The 27500-nt window shown below is 47.4% G+C and overlaps 2 protein-coding genes across 6 annotated transcripts in view; one reads left to right on the top strand and one right to left on the bottom strand.

Annotated features, from left to right (window-relative positions):
• LOC309527259 (uncharacterized protein) overlaps positions 1-17386 on the top strand; it is a 45924-nt gene extending 28538 nt beyond the window's left edge. Inside the window, exons 12-17 of the mRNA XM_082213912.1 lie at positions 5-184; positions 2824-3067; positions 9742-10064; positions 10647-10820; positions 13555-13911; positions 16951-17386. Of these exons, the coding sequence (XP_082070038.1) occupies positions 5-184; positions 2824-3067; positions 9742-10064; positions 10647-10820; positions 13555-13911; positions 16951-17108 (1436 nt within the window). The 3' untranslated portion in view covers positions 17109-17386. The remainder of the gene's footprint in view (positions 1-4; positions 185-2823; positions 3068-9741; positions 10065-10646; positions 10821-13554; positions 13912-16950) is intronic.
• Positions 17387-20316: 2930 nt separating this feature from the next.
• On the bottom strand, positions 20317-26941 carry LOC309527322 (uncharacterized protein). 5 transcript variants are annotated; one of them, XM_082214067.1, is made up of 3 exons: positions 26776-26941; positions 24744-24819; positions 20317-22826 (listed from the first exon to the last, which is right to left on the bottom strand). In XM_082214067.1, exons 2-3 carry the CDS (start codon positions 24796-24798, stop codon positions 20995-20997), a joined length of 1887 nt encoding a protein of 628 aa, XP_082070193.1. In that variant the 5' UTR covers positions 24799-24819; positions 26776-26941; the 3' UTR covers positions 20317-20994. The 5 variants fall into 5 exon arrangements, with proteins under 5 accessions (XP_082070193.1, XP_082070194.1, XP_082070192.1 ...); XM_082214068.1 differs by having other exon boundaries at positions 20317-22823; XM_082214066.1 differs by lacking the exon at positions 26776-26941 and adding an exon at positions 26355-26694 and having other exon boundaries at positions 20317-22823.
• Between the last annotated feature and the right edge of the window lie 559 nt (positions 26942-27500).

Genomic DNA, 27500 nt, shown 5'->3' with positions numbered 1-27500 from the left:
TCAGTGGTGGATGTGTGCGAGACGGACAATGAAAGCAATTCCACAAATGGGGAGCTACCCCCAATAAGGCCCTGTGACAGGCCAGCGACCACTAAGCAGCAGCCCAAAGAGGCACCAGCCACCAGGCTTCCCTTGCGGATCGTGGGACCCGAGGTGGTTGATACCGGCGGAGTCGCTCCTTTAGGTACGCCATTCCCAAGCCATACTTATTTATGCGTTTTGCTTAAATGTTTGCAGGCTGCCTTTTTGTGTAAAATGCCATCCGGCGTAATGCAATCTAAAAAGACAGTGCTGTGGTAACAACAATAAAAGCATCAAACACACCAGTAGAAGTGGTAGTCTGCAATTATTCTGGAATTCCCACTGTTCTGTTACGATACGATACGATAATCTTTATTGTCATTGTCCCATACAGAACAAAGAAATTGAAAAAAATCTGCATCAGACATTCAAAAACCAACAAGCCTGCTATCCCAGCTATTCCAGCCTGGTTAGCCCCATAAAAACTCTGATACCCCATAATTAAATACAATATACTCCCACAGAGACTTACCTTGCACTGCTATAAAACCAAAACCGCATTTGGATAGAAACTGTTTCCCAGGCAGCTAGTCCTAGTCTTTATAACCCTGGACCTTCTTCCAGAAGGCAGAAGCTGAAAGAGATCATTTCTGGGGTGCGCACTATCCTGCACTATCTCTGCAGCTTTCTTACGGCGCCTGGAAGCATAGATTTGATCCATGGTGGGAAGAGTGCACCCAATTATTCTCTCCGCAGTCTTTACAACCCTGGACAGCATTGTTTTTTCCCCTGACCGTGTTCTTACGTTTCCTACTCACTTTTTTAGTCTTTCGTGGAATAACAAACTGGTATGATGTTCCTGTTGTTGGTGGTGGTGTTGCTGCTGTAAATTTTTCTTGAATTTTCAAAAGTTTAACCTATGTACTTCCATACATAGATTTGTATTTTCACAACTTCCCATAGTATTTTAATCCCCGCCCTTTCTGCTGCACAGTACCTTCTATTTCTTTTCAACCAGTGTGCCCTGGCACCATGGGGTACCTTGAAGGATGGTCAGGGGTGCCTTGTTCAACACCCGCGTCTTTCTTTCTTTCTTTCTTTCTTTCTTTCTTTCTTTCTTTCTTTCTTTCCTTCCTTCCATCATAATAATAATAATAATAATAATAATAATAATAATAATAATAATAATAATTTATTATTTATACCCCGCCCATCTGGCTGGGCCTCCCCAGCCACTCTGGGCGGCTTCCATAGAAAACAGAAATACAGTAAAATCACATGTTAAAAGCTTTCCTGAACAGGGCTGCCTTAAGATGTCTTCTGAATGTCAGGTAGTTGTTTATCGCTTTGACATCTGCTGGAAGGGCGTTCCACAGGGCGGGCGCCACTACCGAGAAGGCCCTCTGCCTGGTTCCCTGTAGCTTTGCTTCTCGCAATGAGGGAACTGCCAGAAGGCCCTTGGCGCTGGACCTCAGCGTCTGGGCAGAATGATGGGGGTGGAGACGCTCCTTAAGGTATACTGGACCGAGGCCGTTTAGGGCTTTAAAGGTCAGCACCAACACTTTGAATTGTGCTCGGAAACGTACTGTCTGTCCTTCCTTCCTTCCCTCCTCTGTTGCCCTCCCTGTGTCTCTGCCTTCCAAAGGCTTGCACAGCTGTTTGTGGCGGCAGCCCTGGCTACCAGCTCACTAGGTGAATGGTCCTCTGGGACTGGCCAGGGGGTGCTGGGTGCCGTGAGCTGAGGCAGCCTCAGAGTAAGCAAGCAAGTGGACAAGGGCACACAGCTCCCAGCCAGCCCTTGCTGTTGGGGATGGACAGACAGGTGGGAGGCCAGGCAGGTGCTGTGCTAGCCTTTCTTGTGCTTGCTGTGTAATGCCTGCCTGGGAGCTGAGTGCCCAGTGCCAAAGGGGAGCCTTTCCACCACACAGGCCTGGCGGTGCCCCCTGCTGCTGCTACTGCTGCCTCCCAAGGTGAGTAAGTGGTGGCTTCATACTCAGCTTTGGCCAGTCTCCGTTGGGCCACTAAGGCTGGGGGCATTTTCTTCCCAGGCCGCTGGGGGGGTGACATGAGGAGACACCTCTCTTTGGAGCAGGGGGGCAGCCCAGAGACCAAGAGTGGTGGCGGCAGCTGCCCAGAGGACTCCCAAGGAGAGGGGAGAATAATAATAATAATAATAAAATTTTATTTACACCCCGCCCTTCCCGGTTCAAAAACCAGGCTCAGGGCGGCTAACAACAAATTTAAAACAGTTTAAAACACCTAATTATAAAAGCAGCATAAAATACAGTATAAAAACATGAATAACAATAAAAATAAAACAATCAATTAGATAATCCCCAGGGCTAGCTGGCTGAATTGGTCCTACTTGGACCAGCGAGGAGGCCAGGGGAGAATTAGCTGTGGGGTCTCAGAGCGGGTAGCTGAGGGAACAATACCCAAGGGAGGGTGTTTGGAAAGGGGTGAGGGGCTGCCGGCAAGGGGGGACATAACTGGGTTTCTGAGCCCCACAGGGGTGCCGCGGAAAGAAGGAAGTTGGCCAAGGGAGCCATGGACTCATAAAGGTTGAAAACCTGTCTTGTACCAATACATCAAAACTGTGTTCTCCAGTTCCTTCTGTTGCTCATGTTTCAAATCCTGCTCACGAGTTCATCAAACCATAACATTTCCTTAAATAGTCCTTTAATGTCCATCTGAATTTGTTAAACCAATGTTTACATTGTGACATTGCTTTGATATGCCCCGTAGGAAGTGGTAGATAAATAGATAATCGCAGCAGACACGTTTGCCTCCTCTCTCTTTCAGGAGGGGATGTTTGGGAGATGGACAACGAATGCCAAGCCCATCCGGTGTACGAGGACTGCGCTAGCTGCCCACACACGGAAGAGGACGACTGGGATCAAGATGAAACGAAGAAGCGGGAGGGAACCAGAAGCAACGAGAGTTCTGCTCATGTGTGTGGCAACTTCTCCGGAATCGCAGGCCGCGTGCGAGACCAAGCACCGCAAAACGCGGAGGAAGGGGAAGAGTGTCCTGCCTGCTGGAAAAGGTGATTTGCAAGTACAGCTGGTTGATATCTATACAGAAACCCAGCTATGGGGAAAAGGAAATGTGTCTGGAGTGTGGAAAGAGCTTCAGGTCAAGGCAACCCACTTTCTTCTAGGGACGCGCAAGGAATCTGTTTCCGAAAGGCTGTTATAGAAATTTGGGGGTTAGGATGTGCTTGAGTGTTGTCGCCTCTCAGATAAAGCTGCTCATTGCTGGGCAGGGGGTGGGGTTTACAAAACAATAATAATCGAGGAAGCATAGGCCAAAAAAATCCCCTCCATATTTAATAAATACACCCAAGACTAAAAAAACATGAATGTCCCCCTTTGCAGTGCGTGCACAAATCCACCTGTGTTTCTGCATGTGGGATGCTATTGTCTGCATAACCCTCCTCTGCAATTCCATTTAGGAACTGCTTTGCATGAAGTACAGTGGTACCCCGCAAGACGAATGCCTCGCAAGACGGAAAACCCGCAAGACGAAAGGGTTTTCTGTTTCGGAGGCACTTCGCAAGATGAATTTCCCTATGGGCTTGCTTCGCAAGACGAAAGCCCATAGGGAAATCTCCGGGGACCTGTTTTAAATTGCTGGCGGTCGGGAGCAAAGACTTTCGCCCACAGCCGGCCTTCAGAAGAGGTCCTGGACCTCTTCTGAAGGCCGGCGGGGGGCAAAAGTCTTTGCTCCCCCCGCCTGCCTTCCCGGGACAGCAGAGACTTCTCCGCTGCCCCGGGCGATCTTAAAATGCTGGCGGGCGGGAGCGAAGCGTTCGCTGCCGACCCCCAGCATTTTAAAATCTCCCCGGGACAGCAGAGAAGTCCCGCCCTGCTCGGGATGGCGGCGCAGAGCTGTCTGCCGTGCCGGGATCAGCGCGGGCTCTGCAAGGCCATCGGGAGCCGGGGGAGAAGCCGCCCCGCTCCAGATGGCCGCGCAAAGCTGTCTGCTGTCCGGGGACTGCAGGCACATCTGCGCCGCCATCCCAAGCGGGGCGCTAAGTCCCGCCCCGCTCTGGATGCCAGCGCAAAGCTGTCTGCCGTCCTGGGGGAGGGTCGCAGGGGGCTGCTTTAGCCCCCCCGCGCGCTCTCCCAGCTGGAGAGGTGACCCGCGCCTATGGAGGCTCCTGCCATAGGCGCGTGTCACCTCTCCAGCCGGGGGAGGGTCGCAGGGGGCTGCTTTAGCCCCCCGCGCGCTCTCCCAGCTGGAGAGGTGACGTGCGCCTATGGAGGCTCCTGCCATAGGCGCGTGTCACCTCTCCAGCCGGGGGAGGGTCGCAGGGGGCTGCTTTAGCCCCGCACGCGCTCTCCCAGCTGGAGAGGTGACGTGCGCCTATGGAGGCTCCTGCCATAGGCGCACGTCACCTCTCCAGCCGGGGGAGGGTCGCAGGGGGCTGCTTTAGCCCCGCGCTCGCTCTCCCAGCTGGAGAGGTGACGTGCGCCTATGGAGGCTCCTGCCATAGGCGCACGTCACCTCTCCAGCCGGGGGAGGGTCGCAGGGGGCTGCTTTAGCTCCCCCCCCCCCGCGCGCTCTCCCAGCTGGAGAGGTGACCCGCGCCTATGGAGGCTCCTGCCATAGGCGCACGTCACCTCTCCAGCCGGGGGAGGGTCGCAGGGGGCTGCTTTAGCTCCCCCCCCCCCCGCGCGCTCTCCCAGCTGGAGAGGTGACCCGCGCCTATGGAGGCTCCTGCCATAGGCGCACGTCACCTCTCCAGCCGGGGGAGGGGCGCAGGGGGCTGCTTTAGCTCCCCCCCCCCCGCGCGCTCTCCCAGCTGGAGAGGTGACCCGCGCCTATGGAGGCTCCTGCCATAGGCGCACGTCACCTCTCCAGCCGGGGGAGGGTCGCAGGGGGCTGCTTTAGCCCCGCGCGCGCTCTCCCAGCTGGAGAGGTGACGTGCGCCTATGGAGGCTCCTGCCATAGGCGCGTGTCACCTCTCCAGCCGGGGGAGGGTCGCAGGGGGCTGGGGGGAGATAGCGATCTCCCTGCAGCCCCTTGCTGCAAAAGACGTCGGGGGAAGTGGGGAAGCGAAGCGCTTCCCCGCTTCCCCCGGACGTCTTTTGCAGCTGTTCCGAAGTGGGGAGGGGGGGCGGGGACACCTGCCCCAGCCGCCCCACTTCGGAAAGCTGTTCCGAAGTGGGGAGGTGGGGCGGGGACAGCTGCCCCAGCCGCCCCACTTCGGAAAGCTGTTCCGAAGTGGGGAGGGGGGGCGGGGACACCTTCTGAAGGCGGGCAGGGGGCGAAAGTCTTTGTCCCCCCCCCTGCCTGCCTTCCCAGGGGCTTTTAAATCGCCCCGGACAGCGGAGAAGTCCTCCGCTGTCTGGGGCGATTTTAAAATGCCGCCCGCCAGCATTTTAAGATCGCCCCGGACAGCGGAGAAGTCCTCCGCTGTCCCAGGGTTTTTTTAAAATGCTGGGGGTGGGAAGAAAAGCCCTTGTCCCCCCCCCCAGCCTTCAGAAGATGTCCGGGGACAGACTGTCTCCGGACCTGGTCTGAAGGCGGTTTCCCTAGGAACGCATTAATTGATTTTCAATGCATTCCTATGGGAAACCGTGCATCGCAAGACGAAAAAACCGCAAGACGAAGAGACTTGCGGAACGAATTAATTTCGTCTTGCGAGGCACCACTGTACAGTGGTACCTCGGGTTAAGTACTTAATTCTTTCCGGAGGTCCATACTTAACCTGAAACTGTTCTTAACCTGAAGCACCACTTTAGCTAATGGGGCCTCCTGCTGCTGACGCACCGCCAGAGCACAATTTCTGTTCTCATCCTGAAGCAAAGTTCTTAACCTGAAGCACTATTTCTGGGTTAGCGGAGTCTGTAAGCTGAAGCGTATGTAACCTGAGGTACCACTGTATCTCAAAGGTAATTTCACAATGAAGGAACGTCAATATTAGCCCAGCGCTCTCACAAACACCCACTCACCCCCTTCATACCCTACGCTATGCAAGTCTTGGGATGAACAAATGCGTTTTTAACACAGGTCGCTCTCATAACTGTTGGTTGATCTTGGTACTGCGCACACCAGGGTGGGGGCCAGATATGTGGCCCTCCAGCTGTTGGACTGCAGCTCCAAGTATTATGGAACTTATTGGCCATGGCAGGTGAGACTGAGGAGAACTGTGGTCCAACCTCATTGGGAGGGAAATAGGTTAGCCATCCCTGCTCAACACTGACTGGCTGTAGCTCTCCAAAGTTTGAGAATGGGCGCCACCCCGTGTGGGACGCCCTCCCATCGGACGTCAAGGAGATAAAGGACTACACAACTTTTAGAAGGCATCTGAAGGCAGCCCTGTACAGGGAGTTTTTTTAATGTTTAGTGTTTCATGGTGTTTATTACGGCTGGGGCAACCCAGCCAGATGGGCAGGATATAAACAATACATATTAATAACAATCATCATCATCATAATTCATTATGGGTTTCCCCAGCCACTCTGGGAGGCTCCCAACAGAATATTAAAAACACAATAAAACATTAAAAGCTTCCCTAAACAAGGCTGCCTTCAGATGTCTTCTAAAAGTTAGATAGTTGTTTATTTCCTTGACATCTGATGGGTGGGCGTTCCACAGGGTGGGCGTATTAGTATTAGTATTATTTGAAGTAGGGTCTCTCCCAGCCCTATTTAGTGAGCAGGGATATAGGTCAACAACAACAGCAACAAATACCCTGCCCATCTGGCTAGCAAAATAATAATAAAAAAATGTAAAACATTCCTGATACAGGGCTGACTTCAGATGTCCTCTAAAAGTTGTTGTTGTTGATGATGATGAGAAGAAGAAGAAGAAGAAGAAGAAGAAGAAGAAGAAGAAGAAGAAGAAGAAGAAAAAGACGACGACGTTACAGTTGTCATTTATATAACATATACTGTGTTGGTTTCTGAGGGGAAAGCAAAGGCATTATGTTGGAAGACACAGGGTAGATAAAGTGCTCTTAACACAGCACATAAACTGTGAAACAGAAGAGGATTAGACAAATTCATGAAGGAGAGGGCTCTTAATGGCTGTTAGGCATGGTGACTCAACTATCACCATCAAGGGAAGTAATAGTGCCACTGTATTCTGCTCTGGTCAGACCTCACCTGGAGTACTGTGTCCAGTTCTGGGCACCACAATTCAAGAAGGACACTGACAAACTGGAACGTGTCCAGAGGAGGGCAACCAAAATGGTCAAAGGCCTGGAAACGATGCCTTATGAGGAACGGCTAAGGGAGCTGGGCATGTTTAGCCTGGAGAAGAGGAGGTTAAGGGATGATATGATAGCCATGTTCAAATATATAAAAGGATGTCACATAGAGGAGGAAGAAAGGTTGTTTTCTGCTGCTCCAGAGAAGCGGACACGGAGCAATGGATCCAAACTACAAGAAAGAAGATTCCACCTAAACATTCGGAAGAACTTCCTGACAGTAAGAGCTGTTTGACAGTGGAATTTGCTGCCAAGGAGTGTGGTGGAGTCTCCTACTTTGGAGGTCTTTAAGCAGAGGCTTGACAACCATATGTCAGGAGTGCTCTGATGGTGTTTCCTGCTTGGCAGGGGGTTGGACTCGATGGCCCTTGTGGTCTCTTCCAACTCTATGATTCTAACTCTGCCTATGAATCACAGTTTCTGGAAACCACAGGAGGGCAGTGTGCTCTTGTGCTCAAATGCTACCTGTGGGATTCCCAAAAATATTTGGATGACCACCATGAAACCAAAATGCTAAGCTAGGTCGGCCACTGGCCTGATCTAATAGGCTCTTCTTATGTTCTTACGTTAACCAGCCGAATTCCCCAAACCAACTACTGTATTTTTCGCTCTATGAGACGCACCTAGTTTTTGTTTTTTTTTAAAAAACATATTTTTTATTGGTTTTACAAAAAATTTTAGACAATACAAACATATAAAGAGACATACAAACATGTATAATTTCATAACCTTTCTTTCATAAACTTCACTTCTCCGACTCCCCCATACCTCCCCTTCCTGCATCCCAATGTCCAAAGTTATTTCAGCAACTTCTAAGTAATTTTGTCAGACACTTATCTTCCTAATCTTTCCTTCAACTTAATCTTATATCACTGTCATCTCCTTTACTTTCTCAAAACCTCGGCATTTTAACATTCAACAACTTTGTAATAGTTCTTAAGGTAGATTTTAAATTTCTTCCAGTCTTCTTCCGCCGTCTCTTTCCCCTGGTCACGGATTCTGCCGGTCATCTCAGCCAATGTCATGTAGTCCATCGAGAGGTCGGCGGTTCGAATCCCCGTGGCGGGGTGCGCTCCCGCTGCTCGGTCCCAGCGCCTGCCAACCTAGCAGTTCGAAAGCACCCCCGGGTGCAAGTAGATAAATAGGTACCGCTTACCAGCGGGAAGGTAAACGGCGTTCCGTGTGCTGCGCTGGCTCGCCAGATGCAGCTTTGTCACGCTGGCCACGTGACCCGGAAGTGTCTGCGGACAGCGCTGGCCCCCGGCCTCTTGAGTGAGATGGGCGCACAAACCCCAGAGTCTGTCAAGACTGGCCCGCTAGGGCAGGGGTACCTTTACCTTTACCTTTATTCTTGCTGCTGTAGTGGCGTACATAAAAAAGTTTCTATCTTTCTTTGACACCAATTGGCCGACAATGCCCAAGAGAAAGGCCTCTGGTTTCTTAGGGAAAGTACATTTAAGTACCTTTTTCATTTCGTTATATATCATTTCCCAGAAAACAGCAAGTTGTACATTCTTGATAAATTCTTAGTATTGGGTTCTAACAGTTCTGTTTCTAATTTTGATTTTTCCACCTGGAAGCCAATTTTCCTGTCCTGCTTGTAAACCTCCATTATTTGATAATAATGGAGCCAATCTCGCAAGACGCACCTAGTTTTTGGAGGAGGGAAACAAGAAAACAAATATTCTGAATCCCAGAAGCCTCTGGGATAGCCGCACGAAGCCTCTTCAGGGCAGCGGGAGGAAGGCTCCCCCAAAAGCTGTGCTCCCTTTAAAGAGCACGCAGAGTGTGTGTGTGGCTCTGGGGGGCTTTTCCCTGAGGGGGGAGAAGGGCAGCCCGCCAGTCCCTTCCCCCACCTCCCAGAAAAGCCCCCAGAGCTGCCCTTCTCCCTCCTCGGGGAAAAGCCCCCAAGCCCGCACACACGCTCCACGCGGCTCTTTAAAGGGAGCGCTGACAGAGCCTCCCGCCTGCATTCGCTCCATAAGACACGCACACATTTCCCCTTACTTTTTAGGAAGGAAAAGGTGCGTCTTATGGGGCGAAAAATACGGTCGTTTTGCTAGAGGGAGAGAGAAGTCATCTTGATAGTATACCTGAAGGAGCGTCTCCACCCCCATTGTTCTGCCCGGACGCTGAGGTCCAGCTCCGAGGGCCTTCTGGCGGTTCCCTCATTACGAGAAGCGAAGCTACAGGGAACCAGGCAGAGGGCCTTTTCGGTGGTGGCGCCCGCCCTGTGGAATGCCCTCCCATTGGATGTCAAGGTGATGGACAACTACCTGACATTCAGAAGACATCTTAAGGCGGCCCTATTCAGGGAAACTTTTAATGTATGATATTTTAGTGTTTTTTGGTTTCTGTGGAAGCCGCCCAGAGTGGCTGGGGAAACCCAGCCAAATGGGCGGGGTACAAATAATAAATTATTATTATTATTATTATTATTATTATTAATTTACCTTATAGTGCCAATACACTTCTTTGACTCTTGCATGTTGTCGTCCTAGATGGACCGGAGACGAAACCCAAAAGATGCTCTCTATAATCGCCCGTAGCCCCGGCATCAAGGCGTTTATGAGCAGCAGCAGCCCGGCTGTGGACGAGAAGCACTGGAAAGCCCTGCAGGATGAAATGCTCTCTCTGGGATACTCCAGATCCAGCTGCCAGCTCCGCGACAAGTGGAAGCGCCTGAAGATTGACTTTTTCAACCAGGGCATCGAGGCGGCCTGCGGACAGGTCAGAGTCAAGAACCCTCCTCCCTTCTACAAGGAAGTGACTTCGATTTGGGTTGCAGCTGGGAAACCACCTTTTGGGGAGCACAGAAAGCCAGGTATGTTTTAAAAGAAACCTTCTGATTTGCAGGTCTTCTGGTTTTTTTTCCAGATTTATAATTCCAGTATCTTGACTTTGCTGGGTTGAGTGCATAAAGCTAGAGAAGGCTGCTGCAAGGCACTTTTTATTAATTTGCTCTTCAAAATACAGTGGCACATCTGGCTAAGAATTTTTTATTGTTTTTTGTTTTGTTTTTAAAACTTTTTTATTTAAAATTTTAAAAAAACATATTATCCAGAAACATATCATGCTTTGCGTGCCGGCAGTGCAGCAGCAGCAGGAGGCCCCATTAGCTAAAGTGGTACCTCAGGTTAAGAACAGTTTCAGGTTAAGAACGGACCTCCAGAACGAATTAAGTACTTAACCCGAGGTATCACTGTAGTGCTTTTCTCTGGGGTGGGGGAAAGTGTGCTGGTACTCAACATGAGGTACTCACCACAGGGGGGTACAGTCTCTCCCCCTTCCCCCAAAACACTTTTTCTGGAAAGCTTTGAGGTTAGCCACCCCTGCTCTATACTGATTGGACAGTCCCTTCCTCTTCCCCCTGTGCCACTCATGTCGGTTTCTCTCTCCGTTTCAGCGGTGGATGCATCAGAGACCGACAACGATTCCACAAATGGGGAGCCATCGCCGATAAGGCCCTGCCACAAACCAGCAGCCGCCGGGCAGCAGCCAGAAGGGGCACTGCCAACTGGGCCTCAACTGCCAGTTGTAGGGCCCAAGGTGGTCGATACTGGCGGAGTTGCCCCTTTAGGTACTCAGGAGCCAAGCCGTTTATTTATTTATTTATATATTTTTAAAAAACAAACCATTTTAATAATCTTTATTGGTTTCGATTAAAAACATATATACATAACAACATTTAGTACAAAAACAGAAAAGGAAAGAGAAGAAAGAAAAGGGGCAAAGCGATATAAAGCATTATACACGTCTTCCACGTAAATGCAATAACATATTAACACTTAAATTCATACAAACTCACAAAAAGAACAGAAAAGGTTTCTATATATTTCTGTATATTTAAAATGTTTCATAGACTGCATTTTCATACAAAATATTCCAGCTTTGATCCAGACAGTGGTCAGAAAGCGGCCCCTTGACTGATAAGATAGTAAAAAGGTAAAGGGACCCCTGACCATTAGGTCCAGTAGTGGACAACTCTGGGGTTGCGGCACCCATCTCGCTTTATTGGCCGAGGGAGCCAGTGTACAGCTTCTGGGTCATGTGGCCAGCATGACTAAGCCACTTCTGGCGAACCAGAGCAGCGCACAGAAATGCTGTTTACCTTCCCGCCAGAGCAGTACCTATTTACCTACTTGCACTTTGATGTGCTTTCGAACTGCTAGGTTGGCAGGAGCAGGGACCGAGCAATGGGAGCTCACCCCGTTGAGGGGATTCGAACCGCCAACCTTCTGATCAGCAAGTCCTAGGCTCTGTGGTTTAACCCACAGCACCACACAATAAGATGTTAACACTTAAATTCATACAAATACAAGAAGAAGAAGAAGAAGAGTTTGGATTTGATATCCCGCCTTTCACTCCCTTTAAGGAGTCTCAATGGGGCTAACATTCTCCTTTCCCTTCCTCCCCCACAACAAACACTCTGTGAGGTGAGTGGGGCTGAGAGACTTCACAGAAGTGTGACTGGCCCAAGGTCACCCAGCAGCTGCAGGTGGAGGAGCGGAGACACGAACCCGGTTACCCAGATTACGTGACTACCGCTCTTAACCACTACACCACACAAACTCACAAAAAGAACAGAAAAGGTTTCTATATATTTCTGTATATTTAAAATGTTTCATAGACTGCATTTTCATACAAAATATTCCAGCTTTGATACGGACAGTGGTCAGAAAGCGGCTCCTTGACTGATAAGATAGTAGTGAGGAGTTTTTATGTGTGCGTTTTTAAATGGAAAGCATCTTTTATGACTAGGTACTTTATATCTTAAGGACATAGGAAGGGTCTGCTGCACCAGAAATGCCCACAAGTTGTAGTGTTAGGAGAGAGGGTGTAAAAAAATACTGATCTTTTGTCATTTTAACAGCTTTTGCTTTTCCAATATTTTGTGTTCTTTTATTTCTGTTTTCTAAAATCCATTAAGGTTTTATTATAAGAACAGTGGTACAAGCAGTTAAAGGCAAAACAAATAGAGACACCTTCGAATAAACGTGGACCCCTTTCTTTAACCATGTTAATGACCAAAATCAAGACCTCCTGCTACCAACCGCTCAGTATTCTCAGTGGAGAGGTTACAATAAGTAATATGTCTGAATGTTGAATCTGTAAGTGCGTGTCTAGAGACAATGGATAAAACAAACACCATTAGATGTACTGCTGGATAAGTGTTTAATGGTTATTGTATTTGTTTAAAAACCAATAACTAATTGTTTGTTGGATTTTAAAAAAGAACAGCGGTACAAAAGAAAATCTGGAACGGCCCTGTGCTGATTTATTTCCCAAGAAAATTAGATTTTCTCCTGCTGTTCACAGAACAAAACATTTGGTGAAGCTTACACGTCATATGAATTATAAATAATATAAAGATTATAATAATGTGTATATCATGACGGAAGTAGTGCACGTTCAAAGAAGCAGAACATTGGAACGTACAGGACACATAAAAGAAAGTCTGTTGTGCAAGTACATAGTTAAACTATGGAACTCACGGCCACAAGAGGCAGGGATGGCCACCAACCCTAGATGGCTTTAAAGGCAGATTAGCCAAATTCATGGAGAAGAGGGTTATCAATGGCTACTAGCCATAACAGCTGTGCTCTGCCTCCACAGTTGAAGCAATGCTTCTGAATCCCACTTTCTGGAAACTGCAGGAGGGGAAAGGGCCCCTGTGTTTGAATCCTGCTTGCAAGCTTCCCACAGGAAACTGGTTGGCCACTGTGAGACCAGGAAGCTAGACTAGATGGGCCATTGGCGTGATCCAGCAAGCTCTTTCTACATTTTTATGCGCTGTGTCTTAGATACCATTTTTATAATAATAATATTTTATTATTTATACCCCGCCCATCTGGCTGGGTTTCCCCAGCCACTCTGGGCAGCTTCCAACAGAACACTAAAATACAATAACCTATTAAATGTTACAAACTTCCCTAAACAGGGCTGCCTTCAGGTGTCTTCTAAAAGTCTGGTAGTTGTTTATCTCTTTGACATCTGGTGGGAGGGCGTTCCACAGGGCGGGTGCCACTACCAAGAAGGCCCTCTGCCTGGTTCCCTGTAACTTCACTTCTCGCAGTGAGGGAACCACCAGAAGGCCCTCAGTGCTGGACCTCAGTGTCCGGGCAGAACGATGGGGATGGAGACACTCCTTCAGGTATACTGGACCGAGGCCGTTTAGGGCTTTAGAGGTCAGCACACTTTGAATTGTGCTCGGAAACGTCCTGGAAGCCAGTGTAGGTCTTTCACCAGTCTAGCTGCAGCATTCTGGATTAGTTGTAGTTTTTCATTAACACCACCTCCGTATGTTCCTGCAGTTGAAGTTGCAAGGAGGGTGACCAGATGCAGAGAAGAGAACGAAGGATGGGAGCAGGACGAGCCTATGACCCCGACTTCTGAAGAGGAACCTCCAGGAACTCCTCCTTCTCCTCCCTTCCACCACCAGCAAGCCCCTTCTCTTCCAGAAGAGCAGATTGAGTTCAAAGAGATAAAGGAGGAGGTGGAAGATGCAGATGAATCTGTTTTGGGGTACCCTCCTCAAGGACTTGCGGAAGCAGCTCGTAGCAGTGGCGGTCTTCTCACGACAACTGCAAGTAGCAGATCAGCACCTGCCACAGAGAGGCATGTGAAGCAGTGGTATATCAGCCAACAATGTCCCACCTGTTCCTCAATGAGTAAGTCAAGTTATTGAACTAAGTTTTCCCATTCAAACCGTTGCGGGTGGCGCCGTGATCTAAACCACTGAGCCGTTTGGGCTTGCTGAAGGCAATAGAAGCTTTTGTGTTCCACAGACGTGCAAACGAAAGAACTTAAATGTGACAAGGATTCCCAGAATAATACCTTGTTTCGCCCTGCCAGGCTTCATCAGCCAAGCATACTCATATTTTGTGTATCCAAGACATGGAACAAGTGACATAGCAGATACCGCATATTATTCCGGGAATCCTTGTCACGTTTAAGTTCTTTCGTCTGACACCGGCATACAACAACTATATTTTGCAAAGGCACGTGTTAAGATCTTTCGTATCCTTTGTCTGATACCTGCATACAGCAGCTGCATACAGCAACCATACTTTGGAAAGGCAGCTGTGGAACATTACAAAGAAAAGTTCATATTTTGCAAGTACTGTTGGGATACTGCCAGGGAGATAAAGTCCATCATGGCCCCAAGCCGTCTCCGGACGATCCATCGATCTCCCGTAGGCACGCAGTATCAGCAATTAGCGACATGAGTTTCTAGAAAATAGCTTGCCACATTCCAGAGCTCATGCACACTCTATCAGCAGACTGTCACAGCAGAAGTTGCACGCAAGAGAGCATTATTTACAAGTTTTATTCAGCGTTGGTCAGAACAAAGAAAAACATGACTGCCTGCATCAGTGTCTCCAGACACAGAGAGAAACGAAAGCAATAGGAAACATAAACATCCTGTGAACAGGAAATACGCAGACTCTGTGACTCTCAAAGCCTGCTCCCTTTTAAGGTGGAACAGAAATATCCTAACAAGTACTGCTCCTTAAAGTTGTTATGTTTGACACTTGTATTCGCTAAGACATACGTGGAACACAAAAGCTTCTATTTGGACATTATGTATATAAGAACTGATCTATTTGTATTTCCTGTTCTAAATGTTGGACCTTAATTGCTTCTATTCAATTAGATAATGTGAAGAGAGTTATGTTTATATGATGTATAAAGAATTTACTTAGTTAAACACAGCCAGTTACGTTGTGGGTGTATTTGTTAGTTGAATTTACGTTAACTATTGGTTTGACAGTGTTGTGTGTGGACAAACACTGGCTCCCTCGGCCTGAAAGCGAGATGAGCGCCATACCCCATAGTCGCCTTTGACTGGACTTAACCGTCCAGGGGTCCTTTACCTTTACCATATAGATTATTAATTTGTGAATCACCTGAACCCTTTTGTCCCAGCTCGGTCGTTGAGATCATCTGCAGGAGCATCATCGGTCGTTCCCCGAGTTGTTGAGGGTCTTCGCTCATAACACTGGAACTCGCAGACATCCAAGGAAGACGAATCCAGTCAAACTTCGGTTGTCGAACGTAATCCGTTCCGGAAGCGCACTCGGCTTCCGAAACATTTGAAAACCGAGGCACGGCTTCCGATTGGTTGCAAGAGATACCTGTGTTCAAGCGGAAGCCATGTCGGACATTTGGCTTTTGAAAAACATTTGAAAACTGAAGTGTTTACTTCCACCTTTTCGGCATTTGGGAGCCAAAACGTTCAAAAACGGAGCCATTCGGGAGCCAAGGTTTGAGTGTATTGGGAGATTCAGGACAGATAAAGCGAAGTCCTTTTTCACACAGTTAAACTATTCTCAGGAGGCATGATGGCCAACAACCCAGATTGCTTTAAGAGAGGATTAGACCAATTCATAGAGGGCCATTGATGGCTACCAGTCATGGCTCAAGGCAGCCATGCTTCTGAATGGCAGTTGATGGAAACCACAGGAGGGGAGAAAGGTTCTTATGCTTGAGCCGCTGTGAGAACAGGATGCCGGACTAGACAGGCCATTGGCCTGATCCAGTAGGCTCTTACTATGTTCTTGTGTACCAAATAACAACTAGAAATAGTTTTCTGAAGGAGTGTCTCCACCCCCATCGTCCAGCCCGGACACTGAGGTCCAGCTCTGAGGGCCTTCTGGCGGTTCCCTCACTGTGAGAAGTGAAGTTACAGGGAACCAGGCAGAGGGCCTTCTCGGTAGTGGTGCCCACCCTGTGGAATGCCCTCCCATCAGATGTCAAGGGAATAAACAACTATCCGACTTTTAGAAGATATCTGAAGGCAGCCCTGTTTAGGGAAGTTTTTAATGTTTTGTCGTGTTTTTAATATTCTGCTGGGAGCTGCCCAGAGTGGCTGGGGCAACCCAGCCAAATAGGCGGGGTATAAATAAATTGTTATTGTTATTATTTAGTGTAATTAGTCCAGTACTGTATTGTGCAAAATTCTGTCAACAGAGATCCACCAGGCACCTTCTTTTCCAACTTTTAAGCACCTGCAGGAACGGTTAATTGATGTCCTTTTAACACACTTTTTTAGCTTATAGTTTTATGTATTTTTTCCGTAAACTTCTTTGATATCTTTTGGAGATAGCAGTCTATAAATAAAACAAAACAATGGCACATCTCAATGCTGATTTGCAGCATTATAACCACTAGGGGAAGAAAAAATAAATAAACAGAGCAATCCCTACCCCCAGCAGAGAGTGGTTTTTTGTTGTTGTTTTTTTAGCAGAGAGTGGTTTCAAAACAATGCAAAATGTGTATTTAAGGCAGAAAGAACTTTTCATCCAGCGGGAAAAGTTTGTTGAAACGAATTGGGTTCAGAAAGTATGCTACGGATATACCATTAGGCTGATCTGCAGCACGTAAGGAAATCTATTTCAAAATTCAATCAATATTAGTGTATTTCCAGTTTTTCCTAGCATCCTACATTACTGCGGCAGACTCACCATGGCCTGGAATTAAATCTGTGTGCATACCTTACATTTAAAGCTGCGGCGCATGTATGCAGCCTTAAACTCCCATGCGCCACTGAGTCGTAACTTGGGTGGGACAGATCTCTCTTAAGTCCCACAAGGGGAGAACTGACTGCATTCCTCACAACATAGTTCCTCGTTGCAATAGCTCCCACCTTGGTAGCCTTTAGCAATAAAATGTCTTTCTATTCTCGTTTTTTACAATAATAAAAACAGGCGGAGAAATTGAGAAGCTGAAGAACGAGACAGAGGCGTTAAAGAATGAGACAGGAAAATGGAAGGACGAGATGTTGGAGGCGCTGCAACGGATTGAAAAAAAGATGGATGCAGTCCTGTCTGCTGTGGCCCCTGGACCGCCCACCCATGAGCACTGATAGTAGAGCACTTGATGAGCACAAATAGATTCCCTAGCAATGAGGCATAGTTCCCCCTGTATTTACTAGGTCTTGAGAGTGTAAATTGTCTTCTCATTCATGTTTGGAGTTCTGGGCTGGAGACTGGTGGGGAGGTTAGTAGCTGTGCATAGAGTGAGCATTTATGTTTGGAATTGTTATCTGTGTAAGGTGCTGATACCTTTCTGTGTTTTCTGTTGCTGCTTCCAATCACCTTGTTTCAAAATGCCTGTGCTAATAAAATACACATCATTCCAACAGTTCCACTCTCTGTTTGTGTGTGTGCGCACGTGCGTGTGCATGTGCGCAAATCCCCAGGTTGCATATTTTGAATGATCCCATCCTGAGCTGCTGTCTTCATCCTTGCAGGGATGAAGAGGAATAATAATACAGTCATACCTCGTGTTGCATTTGCTTCAGGTTGAGCGTTTTCAGGTTGCATCCCGCGGTGACCTGGAAGTACCAGAAAGGGTTACTTCCGGGTTTCGCAGCTCGCGCATGCACAGACGCTCAAAATGACATCATGCGCAGAAGCAGGGTTGCGTTCTGCTCATGTTGCAAACGGGGCTCCGGAATGGATCCAGTTTGCAACCAGAGGTACCACTGTAATAATAATAATAATAATAATAATAATAATAATAATAATAATAATAATAATACAGTTGTACCTTGGAAGTCGAACGGAATCTGTTCCGGAAGTCCTTTCCACTTCCAAAACGTTTGGAAACCAAAGTGTGGCTTCCTGCAGCCAATTGGAAGCCACATCGGACGTTGGGCTTCCAAAAAAAACCCATTAAAAAACCGGAACCATTCGTTCAGGAGCCAAGGCATTAGGCTTCCAAGGTACAACTGTAATAATAATTTATTATTTGTACCCCCGCCCATCTGAATGGGTTTCCCCAGCCACTCTGAGCAGCTTCCAGCATATATAAAAACATATAATAGGATTACCTTTCTAACTTCCCTCCTAAAGGAGCCCAGGCAGGCAAACACTTCAGTGCTAAAACACAACAATTAAAACAGAAAAATTATGTAAAACTAAAAGCAATCACATACTCTCACAGCCAATAATCATCTCTCAGGGGATAGACGGCACACTCCCAAGTCTCAGATCACGTGTTCCTGCCCTGCTTCAGTCTACTTCCAGTTTTGTAGGTTATGGGTTGAGGAAAGACTCCTTTCTGCAATGACGGATGCCATCCTCGTCCCTTGTGATATTTGTGACATGGTTTTTGCAAGAACCGAACATCTGAATGCAATAAAAGGACAACAGCAGAGGATCTTGCCAATACTCGGAGGCAATGAATTCAGTTTTATTTCAGCAAACACTGGTCAACACAGATTGCAATGCAAACACGAAGACAATTAAAACACAAACCTAGAAATCCTCTTAATACCTCTATGGGTCCCAATCACACACCTAACTTGGCTGCAATTGCATACTCACTTTCCTGTAAATAAATGCCCCAGTGCGGCTTAGTGGAGAGGTGGTTTTATGGAAGTGCGACTTGTTCAGCCGCACTGGGCGCCAGCACTGCGACAATGATGTAGAATGCATCCAAGAGGTGGAGGCACTGAATTTTAGCATTGGACTTAAATTTGAGAGCCCAAGTACACCGCTGCTTAGTAGCAAGTCAGCATGTCTATGACTGGCCATTTAAGCATGATTTAGTCCATTGTGGCAACCATGTAAGCCAGTACTCCATGGCAGTCACTATCCCAGTTCACACTATTGAGTGTCCCTCTTTATTAGCACCTCCTGCTTCTCAACCGGCAGTAATGCAGCCTTCAGAAAAGCATTGATCAGAGGTCACTAGAGTAGGGCTATATATCGGCCAAAGCCGGATTGATGTCCATATAATGATACCGGTTTCATGATTTCTGATCTGGCAATATAGTGTGAATCATTAAGTGTGTTAGGGCTGGGTGACATATCGCCCAAAACTGGTTTGAAGTCCATGTTATGATTTCAGTTTCATGGTTTTTGATCTGGCAATATATTGCTAATCATGAAGTATGTGTGATGATGATGATGATTTATTTATACCCCACCCATTTGGCTGGGTTTCCCCAGCCACTCTGGGCAGCTCCCAACAGAATATTAATCATAATCATAATCAGGAAGAGATAAAACATTAAAAATTTCCCTAAACAGGGCTGCCTTCAGGTGTCTTCTAAAAGTCAGATAGTTGTTTATTTCCTTGACATCTGATGGGAGGGCGTTCCACAGGGCGGGAGCCACTACCAAGGAGGTGTGTGCGGGTGCAATGCAAAAATCACAACGTGGATAAAACTGGGAAGCCAGCCAATACCTCTACACATCTCCATTCTAGACTGGTGACTGGGGGTGGCCGCCGAGACCATATAACACCGGTCTTGAAAGACCTACATTGGCTCCCAGTACGTTTTCGAGCACAATTCAAAGTTTGGGGGTGCTGACCTTTAAAGCCCTAAACGGCCTCGGTCCAGTATACCTGAAGGAGCGTCTCCACCCCCATCATTCTGCCCGGACGCTGAGGTCCAGCGCCGAGGGCCTTCTGGCGGTTCCCTCATTGCGAGAAGCAAAGCTACAGGGAACCAGGCAGAGGGCCTTCTCGGTAGTGGCGCCCGCCCTGTGGAACGCCCTTCCAGCAGATATCAAAGTGATAAACAACTACCTGACATTCAGGAGACATCTTAAGGCAGCCCTGTTCAGGGAAGTTTTTAACGTGTGATATTTTACTGTATTTTTGGTTTTTATGGAAGCCGCCCAGAGTGGCTGGGGAGGCCCAGCCAGATGGGTGGGGTATAAATAAATTATTATTATTATTATTATTATTATTATTATTATTATTATTATTTCAGACATAGTAATATATCAGTATATCGCAATGTTTAGCGATATCTCCCAGCCCTGGGGGGGTCATCCAGAAGCGAACATCTATATTAATTGTTCTACCCACATTTGCTTCTGACTCCACCTCCAAATGGCATGTGGCCCTCACAAGGGGGGCAACCTTCAGGCAGAAAAGGGTTGCCCACCCCCAACCAAAAACATCTGTTTGCGGTGCGCCAAAAATAACCCATGGCCTGCCTGTCAATGGTAGGGCCGGCGAGAATGGCACCTTCGGAGGGGATAAAAGGGATCTACAAAAGAAACATGGAAGCACACTGTTACGCAGCAAAAGAAAATGAAAATCTAAGGGGGGGATCTTATTCACACCTTCTTTAATGGGGGGGTTGCCAGACAGGAAAATGCACCATCAGGCTACAGGAGAGGGAGGAAGATGGTACTGCAAGTCTTCTCTGTTGCCTCTGCTGAAATACCAACTGCAACCTTCCATTGGGATTTAGGAGAGGGGGCCACTCCCATCAACTTTGCCAAAAGACCAGCCATGTTCGCTTCCTCCTCTCCGATTTTTTTCCATTCCAGATGGTAGTTACAAAAACCTTGCGCTCCCAGAAATTATTACCTAGCATCTGTCTGAATTCTTCAAAGTCGTACCTTAGAAGTCGAATGGAATCCGTTCTGGAAGTCCCATCAACTTCCAAAACATTCGGAAACCAAAGTGCAGCTTCTGATTGGCTGCTGGAAGCTCCTGCAGCCAATCGGAAGCACCGGAAGCCCCACCCAATGTTCGGTTTTCAAAAATAGTTCGCAAACCGGAACAGTCACTTCCGGGTTTGCGGCGTTCGAGAACTAAGCTGTTTGAAAACCATGGTGTGAATGTATCTGAGTTATTCCACTAGAAACTCGCTATTCCAAACATGCTTATTGTTTCTAGGCAGTGTGAATCTTTTGAATACTTCTGGAACAATTTCCACACTCCCTGCATTTAGAAGGTTTCTCTTGCATGCAAATCCTCTGGTGTGTTACTACAAACCATTCCTAAGGCTTCTCTTCCGTGTGGATTCTCTGATGTAAAATAAGTTGCGTGCTATTGCTGAAACTCTTTCCACACTCCAAGCATTTGTATGGTTTCTGCACTGTAGCATCTCTGTGGACTTTCCGGTGAGAAGAGAGACTTGAAACCTGACTGTAACTCTTTCCACATTCTGAGCATTTAAATGGCTTCTCCCCTGTGTGGGTTATCTGATGTCTCGTAAGGAGTGTGCTGTCACAAAAGCTCTTTCCACACTCCAAACACTTGTAATGTTTTTCTCCTGTGTGGGTTTTCCGATGCGATGCAAGTTGTGAGGTGGTACAGAATCTTTTCTCGCACTCTGAGCACTTATACGGTTTCTCTCCTGTATGGATTCTGTGATGAGAGGTAAGACTTGAATTCCAACTGAAGCTCTTTCCGCATTCCAAACATTTAAACGGTTTTGCTCCCGTGTGTATTCGCTGATGGGAAGTAAGGTGTGTTCTCTGATGGAAGCTCTTCCCACAATCCAAACACTTATATGGTTTCTCCCCTGTGTGGATTCTCTGATGTAAAGTGAGGTTTCGGCTCTGACGGAAGCTCTTACCACAGTCCAAGCATTTATATGGTTTCTCCTCTTTGTGAATTATTTGGTGCCTGTTAAGAAGTGTGCCGTCACTGAAGCTCTTTCCACACTCCAAGCATTTGTAAGGCTTCTCTCCTGTGTGGCTTCTCTGATGTAAAATAAGCTGTGTGCTGTTACTGAAGCACTTCCCACACTCCAAACATTTGTATGGCTTCTGTCTTACGGCATCTCTGTGTATTCTCCGATGTGAAGTAAGACTTGACCTCTGACTGTAGCGCTTTCCACATTCCAAGCATTTAAATGGTTTCTCCCCTGTGTGGATTATCTGATGTCTCGTAAGGAGAGTGCTATCTGAGAAGCTCTTTCCACACTCTGAACACTTAAAAGGTTTCTCTCCGGTGTGAGTCTTATGATGTGATGCAAGTTGTGTGGTGGTACAGAAGCTCTTCCCACACTCCACACACTTATGTGGTTTCTCTCCTGTGTGGATCCTGTAATGTGAAGTAAAATTTGAATTCCAGCTGAAGCTCATTCCACATTCCAAGCATTTAAATGGCTTCTCCCCTGTATGGATTCGTTGGTGGGAAGTAAGGTGTGTTCTCCGATGGAAGTTCTTCCCACAATCCAAGCACTTGTATGGCCTCTCCCCTGTGTGTATTCTCTGATGTAAAATAAGGTTCCTGCTCTGACGGAAGCTCTTCCCACATTCCAAGCATGTAAATGGCTTCTCCCCTGTGTGGATTATCTGATGTCTAGTAAGGAGTGTGCTATCACAGAAGTTCTTTCCACATTCCAAGCACTTGTATGGCTTCTCCCCTGTGTGGATCCTCTGGTGTGAAGTAAGATTTGAATTCCAACTGAAGCTCTTTCCACATTCCAAGCACTTGTATGGCTTCTCCCCTGTGTGGATCCGTTGATGGGAAGTAAGGTTTCTGCTCTGGCGGAAGCTCTTTCCACACTCTGAACATTTATACGGTTTCTCTCCGGTGTGCGTTCTGCAATGGACAGCAAGGAGAGACTTAGAAATGAAAGCTTTCCCACAAAAAGGGCACTCGTACCTCTTTTTCCCCTTGTGGTGTTTATATTGTACTGGGGTTTCATGAAGGTCATCAGCATGACACACAGTGGATTTCTCTCTCCAGTTCTCTACGTGGTTTTCTTCCTGCCTCCTTGATTCATCTTGAGGATTGAAGGTCTTGTCCCCCAATTCAGGAACAGCTGCTTCTGGTGGCACTTGATGTGGTTCTCTACAGTTCTCCTGTCCATCACCTGCTAGAATAAAGAGGGAATCAAGGTAAGAAGAGCAATAAGAATCCATTGGCTGTTCTTTTGGTATTTATTTCATATACATGTGTGTGTGTGTGTGTGTGTGTGTTTTGTGTGTCACATAAAACTAAGAAAGTCTGTGTGGTTTACAAAACAACAAATACAATCTCAGGACCGTAATACCTCAAGGACCGCCTCTTTTCATATGTACCTACTCGGACCCTGAGATCATCTTCTGAGGCCCTCCTTCGTGTGCCTCCTCCTTGAGAGGTCCGGAGGGTGGCAATATGAGAATAGGGCCTTCTCTGCAGTGGCTCCCCATCTGTGGAATGCTCTCCCCACGGAAGTCTGCCTGGCGCCTTCATTATACACCTTTAGGCGCCAGGCAAAAACGTTCCGTTTTAACCAGGCCTTTGGTTGATCTGCTTTACATCCTATGCCCTTTTAAAATGTGGGGGGTTTTGCGGAGCGGCTATTAGGTTGTTGCTTTTATTTTTATTATGTATTTTGTGGTTTTATATATTGATTTTATTCTGTGAACCACCCTGTGACCCCCGGGTATAAAACGGTATATAAATTCAATTAATAATAACAACTACTATTACTACTACTACTACTAAATGACTCCAAAATGTGTTATTATATTATAATGTAATATAACAGAGTAAAATCCCGCCCCAAAGCAAAAACATTGCCAATTGTTCCAATTGTGCCAATTACTATCTCTCAGTCACCAAACTGTTTCCGCTCTACTAACGAAGTACTGCAACAACATCAGGACACAATGAAACCGCTCAATGACCGAACCGTGTAAAATAATATATTGCAATGAATGGCCACTCGTCAATCACACAGATGTGCTGTCCCCAACAGTAATCTGCCTGTCACCCAAGCTACTATCTCCCACCCGAAGATGGGTGCAGCTGCAAAACACCCTCCCTGGGACTCATCCTGACACCGTGGGGTGCCCTCAGACATTTCTGTCAGTTTGCATTTCCTGGTACAGAAAGTACTGATCTGATGTGTAGAGATCTTTCCCATTCTAACTAATTCAAGAGGGAAGACGCAAACAGAAGGTTATTCCTTCAGAGAAGCTGAGTACAGGTGGTTCAAACTGGTTCTCTTATCTCTTTCTGTCAAGGTCATGCTGACTATGATAAGAGGCCAGAAGGAGCCCGGGTTTCACATTTGCTCTTTCTATCTCTTTTCCGTCTAGTGTGGTGTTCTGTACATAGTATGCTTAGTGTTGAGGTTTAGACGTATTATAAGTTATTGTAAGTTTAAGTTAAGTCTACTGGATTTCTTATGGACAGGGTCAATCCTGAATGTATTGGATTTGTGACCATTATGCTCATTTGCCTTCAGTAGCAGTAAAGCTCTGCTGGATGAAATATAATTGCCTCTGGTCTATTTTGGGGGAATCCTGCAACATGTTTAAGATTTTACTCTGCTAACTATACAGTGGACGTTTGGGTTGCAAACGTAATCTGTGTGGGATGCACGTTCACAACCCGCAGCGTTCACAACCTGCAGCGGCGCATCTGCACACACGCGGGTTGCGATCCAGCACTTCTGCGCATGCGCAAAGCATGATTTAGCGCTTCTGCGCATGCGCAGCCGCCGAAATCCGGAAGTAATCCATTCCGGTACTTCCGGCTTCCGGCGCGTCTGTAACCCCAAAAAACAAAACCTGAAGCGTCCATAAGCCGAGGTATGACTGTACATTGGAATCTACTCTGGATCGATACTGAGTAGAATTTCAACGGCAATTTCAACCCACACAAGAAGCATTCTGCAAGCAACACAACTACTACAGATATGGTTCTTTCCTCATCCTGTTCAACCTGATCATGAATTCATCTGGAGAATGGACAAGTTGACTGCTTCTACAACAATATCAAATAAAGACACAAGTATACTTACCCAGAGAGGTCTCATTCCCACAGTTCTCCGGCATGACTTCCTCGCACGCATCCATCTCCTCAGAGGATGGAGGAACCTGGAGAAAGACAGCGTAACATAAAAAGAAGAAGAAGAGGAGGAGGAGGAGGAGTTTGGATTTGATATCCCGCTTTATCACTACCCTAAGGAGTCTCAAAGCGGCTCACATTCTCCTTTCCCTTCCTCCCCCACAACAAACACTCTGTGAGGTGAGTGGGGCTGAGAGACTTCAAAGAAGTGTGACTGGCCCAAGGTCACCCAGCAGCTGCAGGTGGAGGAGCAGAGACGTGAACCCGGTTCCCCAGATTACGAGTCTACCGCTCTTAACCACTATACTACACCACACTATGCCATTGCCAGTCCATGTAGAGTACAGTAGGGCTGCCACCTTTGTTCTGGCAAAATGCAAGACAGGTCGATGCAGTGGGGAAACGCGTTGTTGTTTTTTAATCTGATGCTGAAGTGACTTCAAAGCAATCCATTACAAGCTATTGCAGGATGGCGCCTCTGGAATTTGTCACACACACATACAGTGGCACCTCGGGTTACAGACGCTTCAGGTTACAGATTCTGCTAACCTAGAAATAGTACCTCGGGTTAAGAACTTTGCAATATAAATATTGTATTATTTATATGATGTTAGCCGCTCTGAGCCTAGCTCCAGCCGGGGAGAGCAGAGTATAAATTATTATTATTATTATTATTATTATTATTATTATTATTATTATTAAATAAATGCATGCAATAAATAAGCAATAAATCTATGCAGGGCATCTGGGTTTGCGTCCCTGTTTCCAACTATCCCGCTAATGACTCCTCTGTCTAGCAGAGCACCCCCTTCCAGGGCATAGCTGTCAACTTTTCCCTTTTCTTGCGAGGAATCCTACTCGGAATAAGGGAATTTCCCTTTAAAAAAGGAAAACGTTGACAGCTATGTTCCAGGGGTCCCAGAACGGTTGCCACCTGTCCTGTAAAATACAGGATTGTCATGTATTTCAGTGTAAAATGCTACATCCTGTATTGATAAACCGCCCAAAGTGGCTGGAGAATAAATAATAACATTATTATTGGTAGTAGTAGTAGTATTATTATGATACAGTTTTGTCCTGTATTTCAGGTCTTCTCTCTCTCTTCAAATTAGGGATCCTCTCCAAATGCCTGTGTTTGGTAGGGGGAGTGAAAGGTCATGGAATTGCAGACTTGGAAGGGACAACTAAGGGTCATCAAGCCCAACCCTCTTGCGGTCATGCATTTATATCAATGCCAGTATATCTGAAGGAGCATCTCCACCTCCATCGTTCTACCCGGACACTGAGGTCCAGCACCGAGGGCCTTCTGGCAGTTCCCTCACTGCGAGAAGCCAAGTTACAGGGAACCAGGCAGAGGGCCTTCTAAGTAGTGGCGCCTTCCCTGTGGAACTCCCTCCCACCAGATGTCAAAGAGAACAACAACTACCAGGCTTTTAGAAGACATCTGAAGGCAGCCCTGTTTCGGGAAGCTTTTAATGTTTGATGTATTATAGTATTTTAATATTCTTTTGGAAGCCGCCCAAAAAAAAAAATTAAAGCTCTGGATAGCCAAGCACAGACTTACAATGCATGTTTGTGTGCAGGAAATTCCAGAGGGACCCATCCTGTTAATGCTGCTAGATTGCAATTTTGGTTGCTTTGGAGTCACCAGATGAAAACAAAAAAAAAACCAAACATGCCCTGCAACCAGCCCACCCCATATTTTGCCAGAATGAAGGTCCTTGGCAACCCTAGGGCCTGGGCAGTGAAGGGCCTTACCCAGCTTCAAAGAAGACCCCACCCCAGTTTAGCAAGAGATGTTGAGCTGGGAGGGTTGGGGTCGGGGATTGAACCTGCAACCCTACGCATTGTGGGAAAGCGCCCAGCCCTCTTCTCCCCCCCCCAACCCCCTACACCCCCCTCCTCCTTTTCATTGGGGTGGGGAGGGGATTCTCCCTCCAGAACAGAGCTCTAACCCCCCCCCCCACTATCCCCTTTCCACTCACCTTTCCAGCTTTCCCCCCCAAAAATGGTGGTGGGGGGGGCAGAGTAGAGGAAGGGTGGGAAGAAAGGACACCCACCCCACCCCAGCTGACAGCCTGTGGCCTCTCTAGGAATGCAAGAACCCTTCCCACTCCTCCTCAATAAAGAAAAATGATTGATGGAGGAGGCAGGTATGGCCGGAAACGGAGAGCGAGCGCTGCTTCCTAGAGAGGCAGCACTTCCGCCCCCTCCCCGTGGGAAAGGAGCAGGGTATTGTCCCACGCGCTGGGCTGCGCGACGCGCCTCTGCTTCTGCCTTCTTGGCAAGGGAGCGTGTGGGTGCAAAGCGCCTTTTTGGGGTGCAAGGGAACTGGGGAGGGAGGGAGGAAAGGAGCCCTGCTCCAGGCAGGGGGTGAAGGCAGGCAGGGAGGCAGCTTCTGGAGGAGGTGGGGACATAGGATGCTGCTGCCTGATGCCCCGTTAGGCAATTGGGGGATCCAGCTCACTCCGGGGTTGCCACCTGTCCTCCATAATACAGGATTGTCCCGTATTTCAGTGTGAAATGCCACATCCTGCATTGATAGTTTTATCCAGTGTTTCACCCCTCTCTGCCAAGTTACGGATCCTCTCCAAATACCTAGAATCATAGAATCATAGAGTTGGAAGAGACCACAAGGGCCATCGAGTCCAACCCCCTGCCAAGCAGGAAACACCATCAGAGCACTCCTGACATATGGTTGTCAAGCCTC

Source organism: Podarcis vaucheri, assembly GCF_965113315.1.
Source record: "Podarcis vaucheri genome assembly, chromosome: 2".
Lineage (NCBI taxonomy): Eukaryota > Metazoa > Chordata > Lepidosauria > Squamata > Lacertidae > Podarcis > Podarcis vaucheri.
Note: the sequence above shows the minus strand (reverse complement) of the source record. Positions and strands in the feature narration are given on the sequence as shown.

Excerpts from the sequence above, each read along its gene's own strand:
- LOC309527322 (XM_082214065.1), bottom strand. The coding sequence starts at position 26,393 with ATGGGTCCCTCTGGAATTTCCTGCACACAAACATGCATT. Across the intron at positions 24,820-26,354 it reads CCTGCACACAAACATGCATT|GTTCCTCCATCCTCTGAGGA; the intron begins GTAAGTCTGTGC and ends GTCTTTCTCCAG. Across the intron at positions 22,827-24,743 it reads TGGGAATGAGACCTCTCTGG|CAGGTGATGGACAGGAGAAC; the intron begins GTAAGTATACTT and ends TCTTTATTCTAG.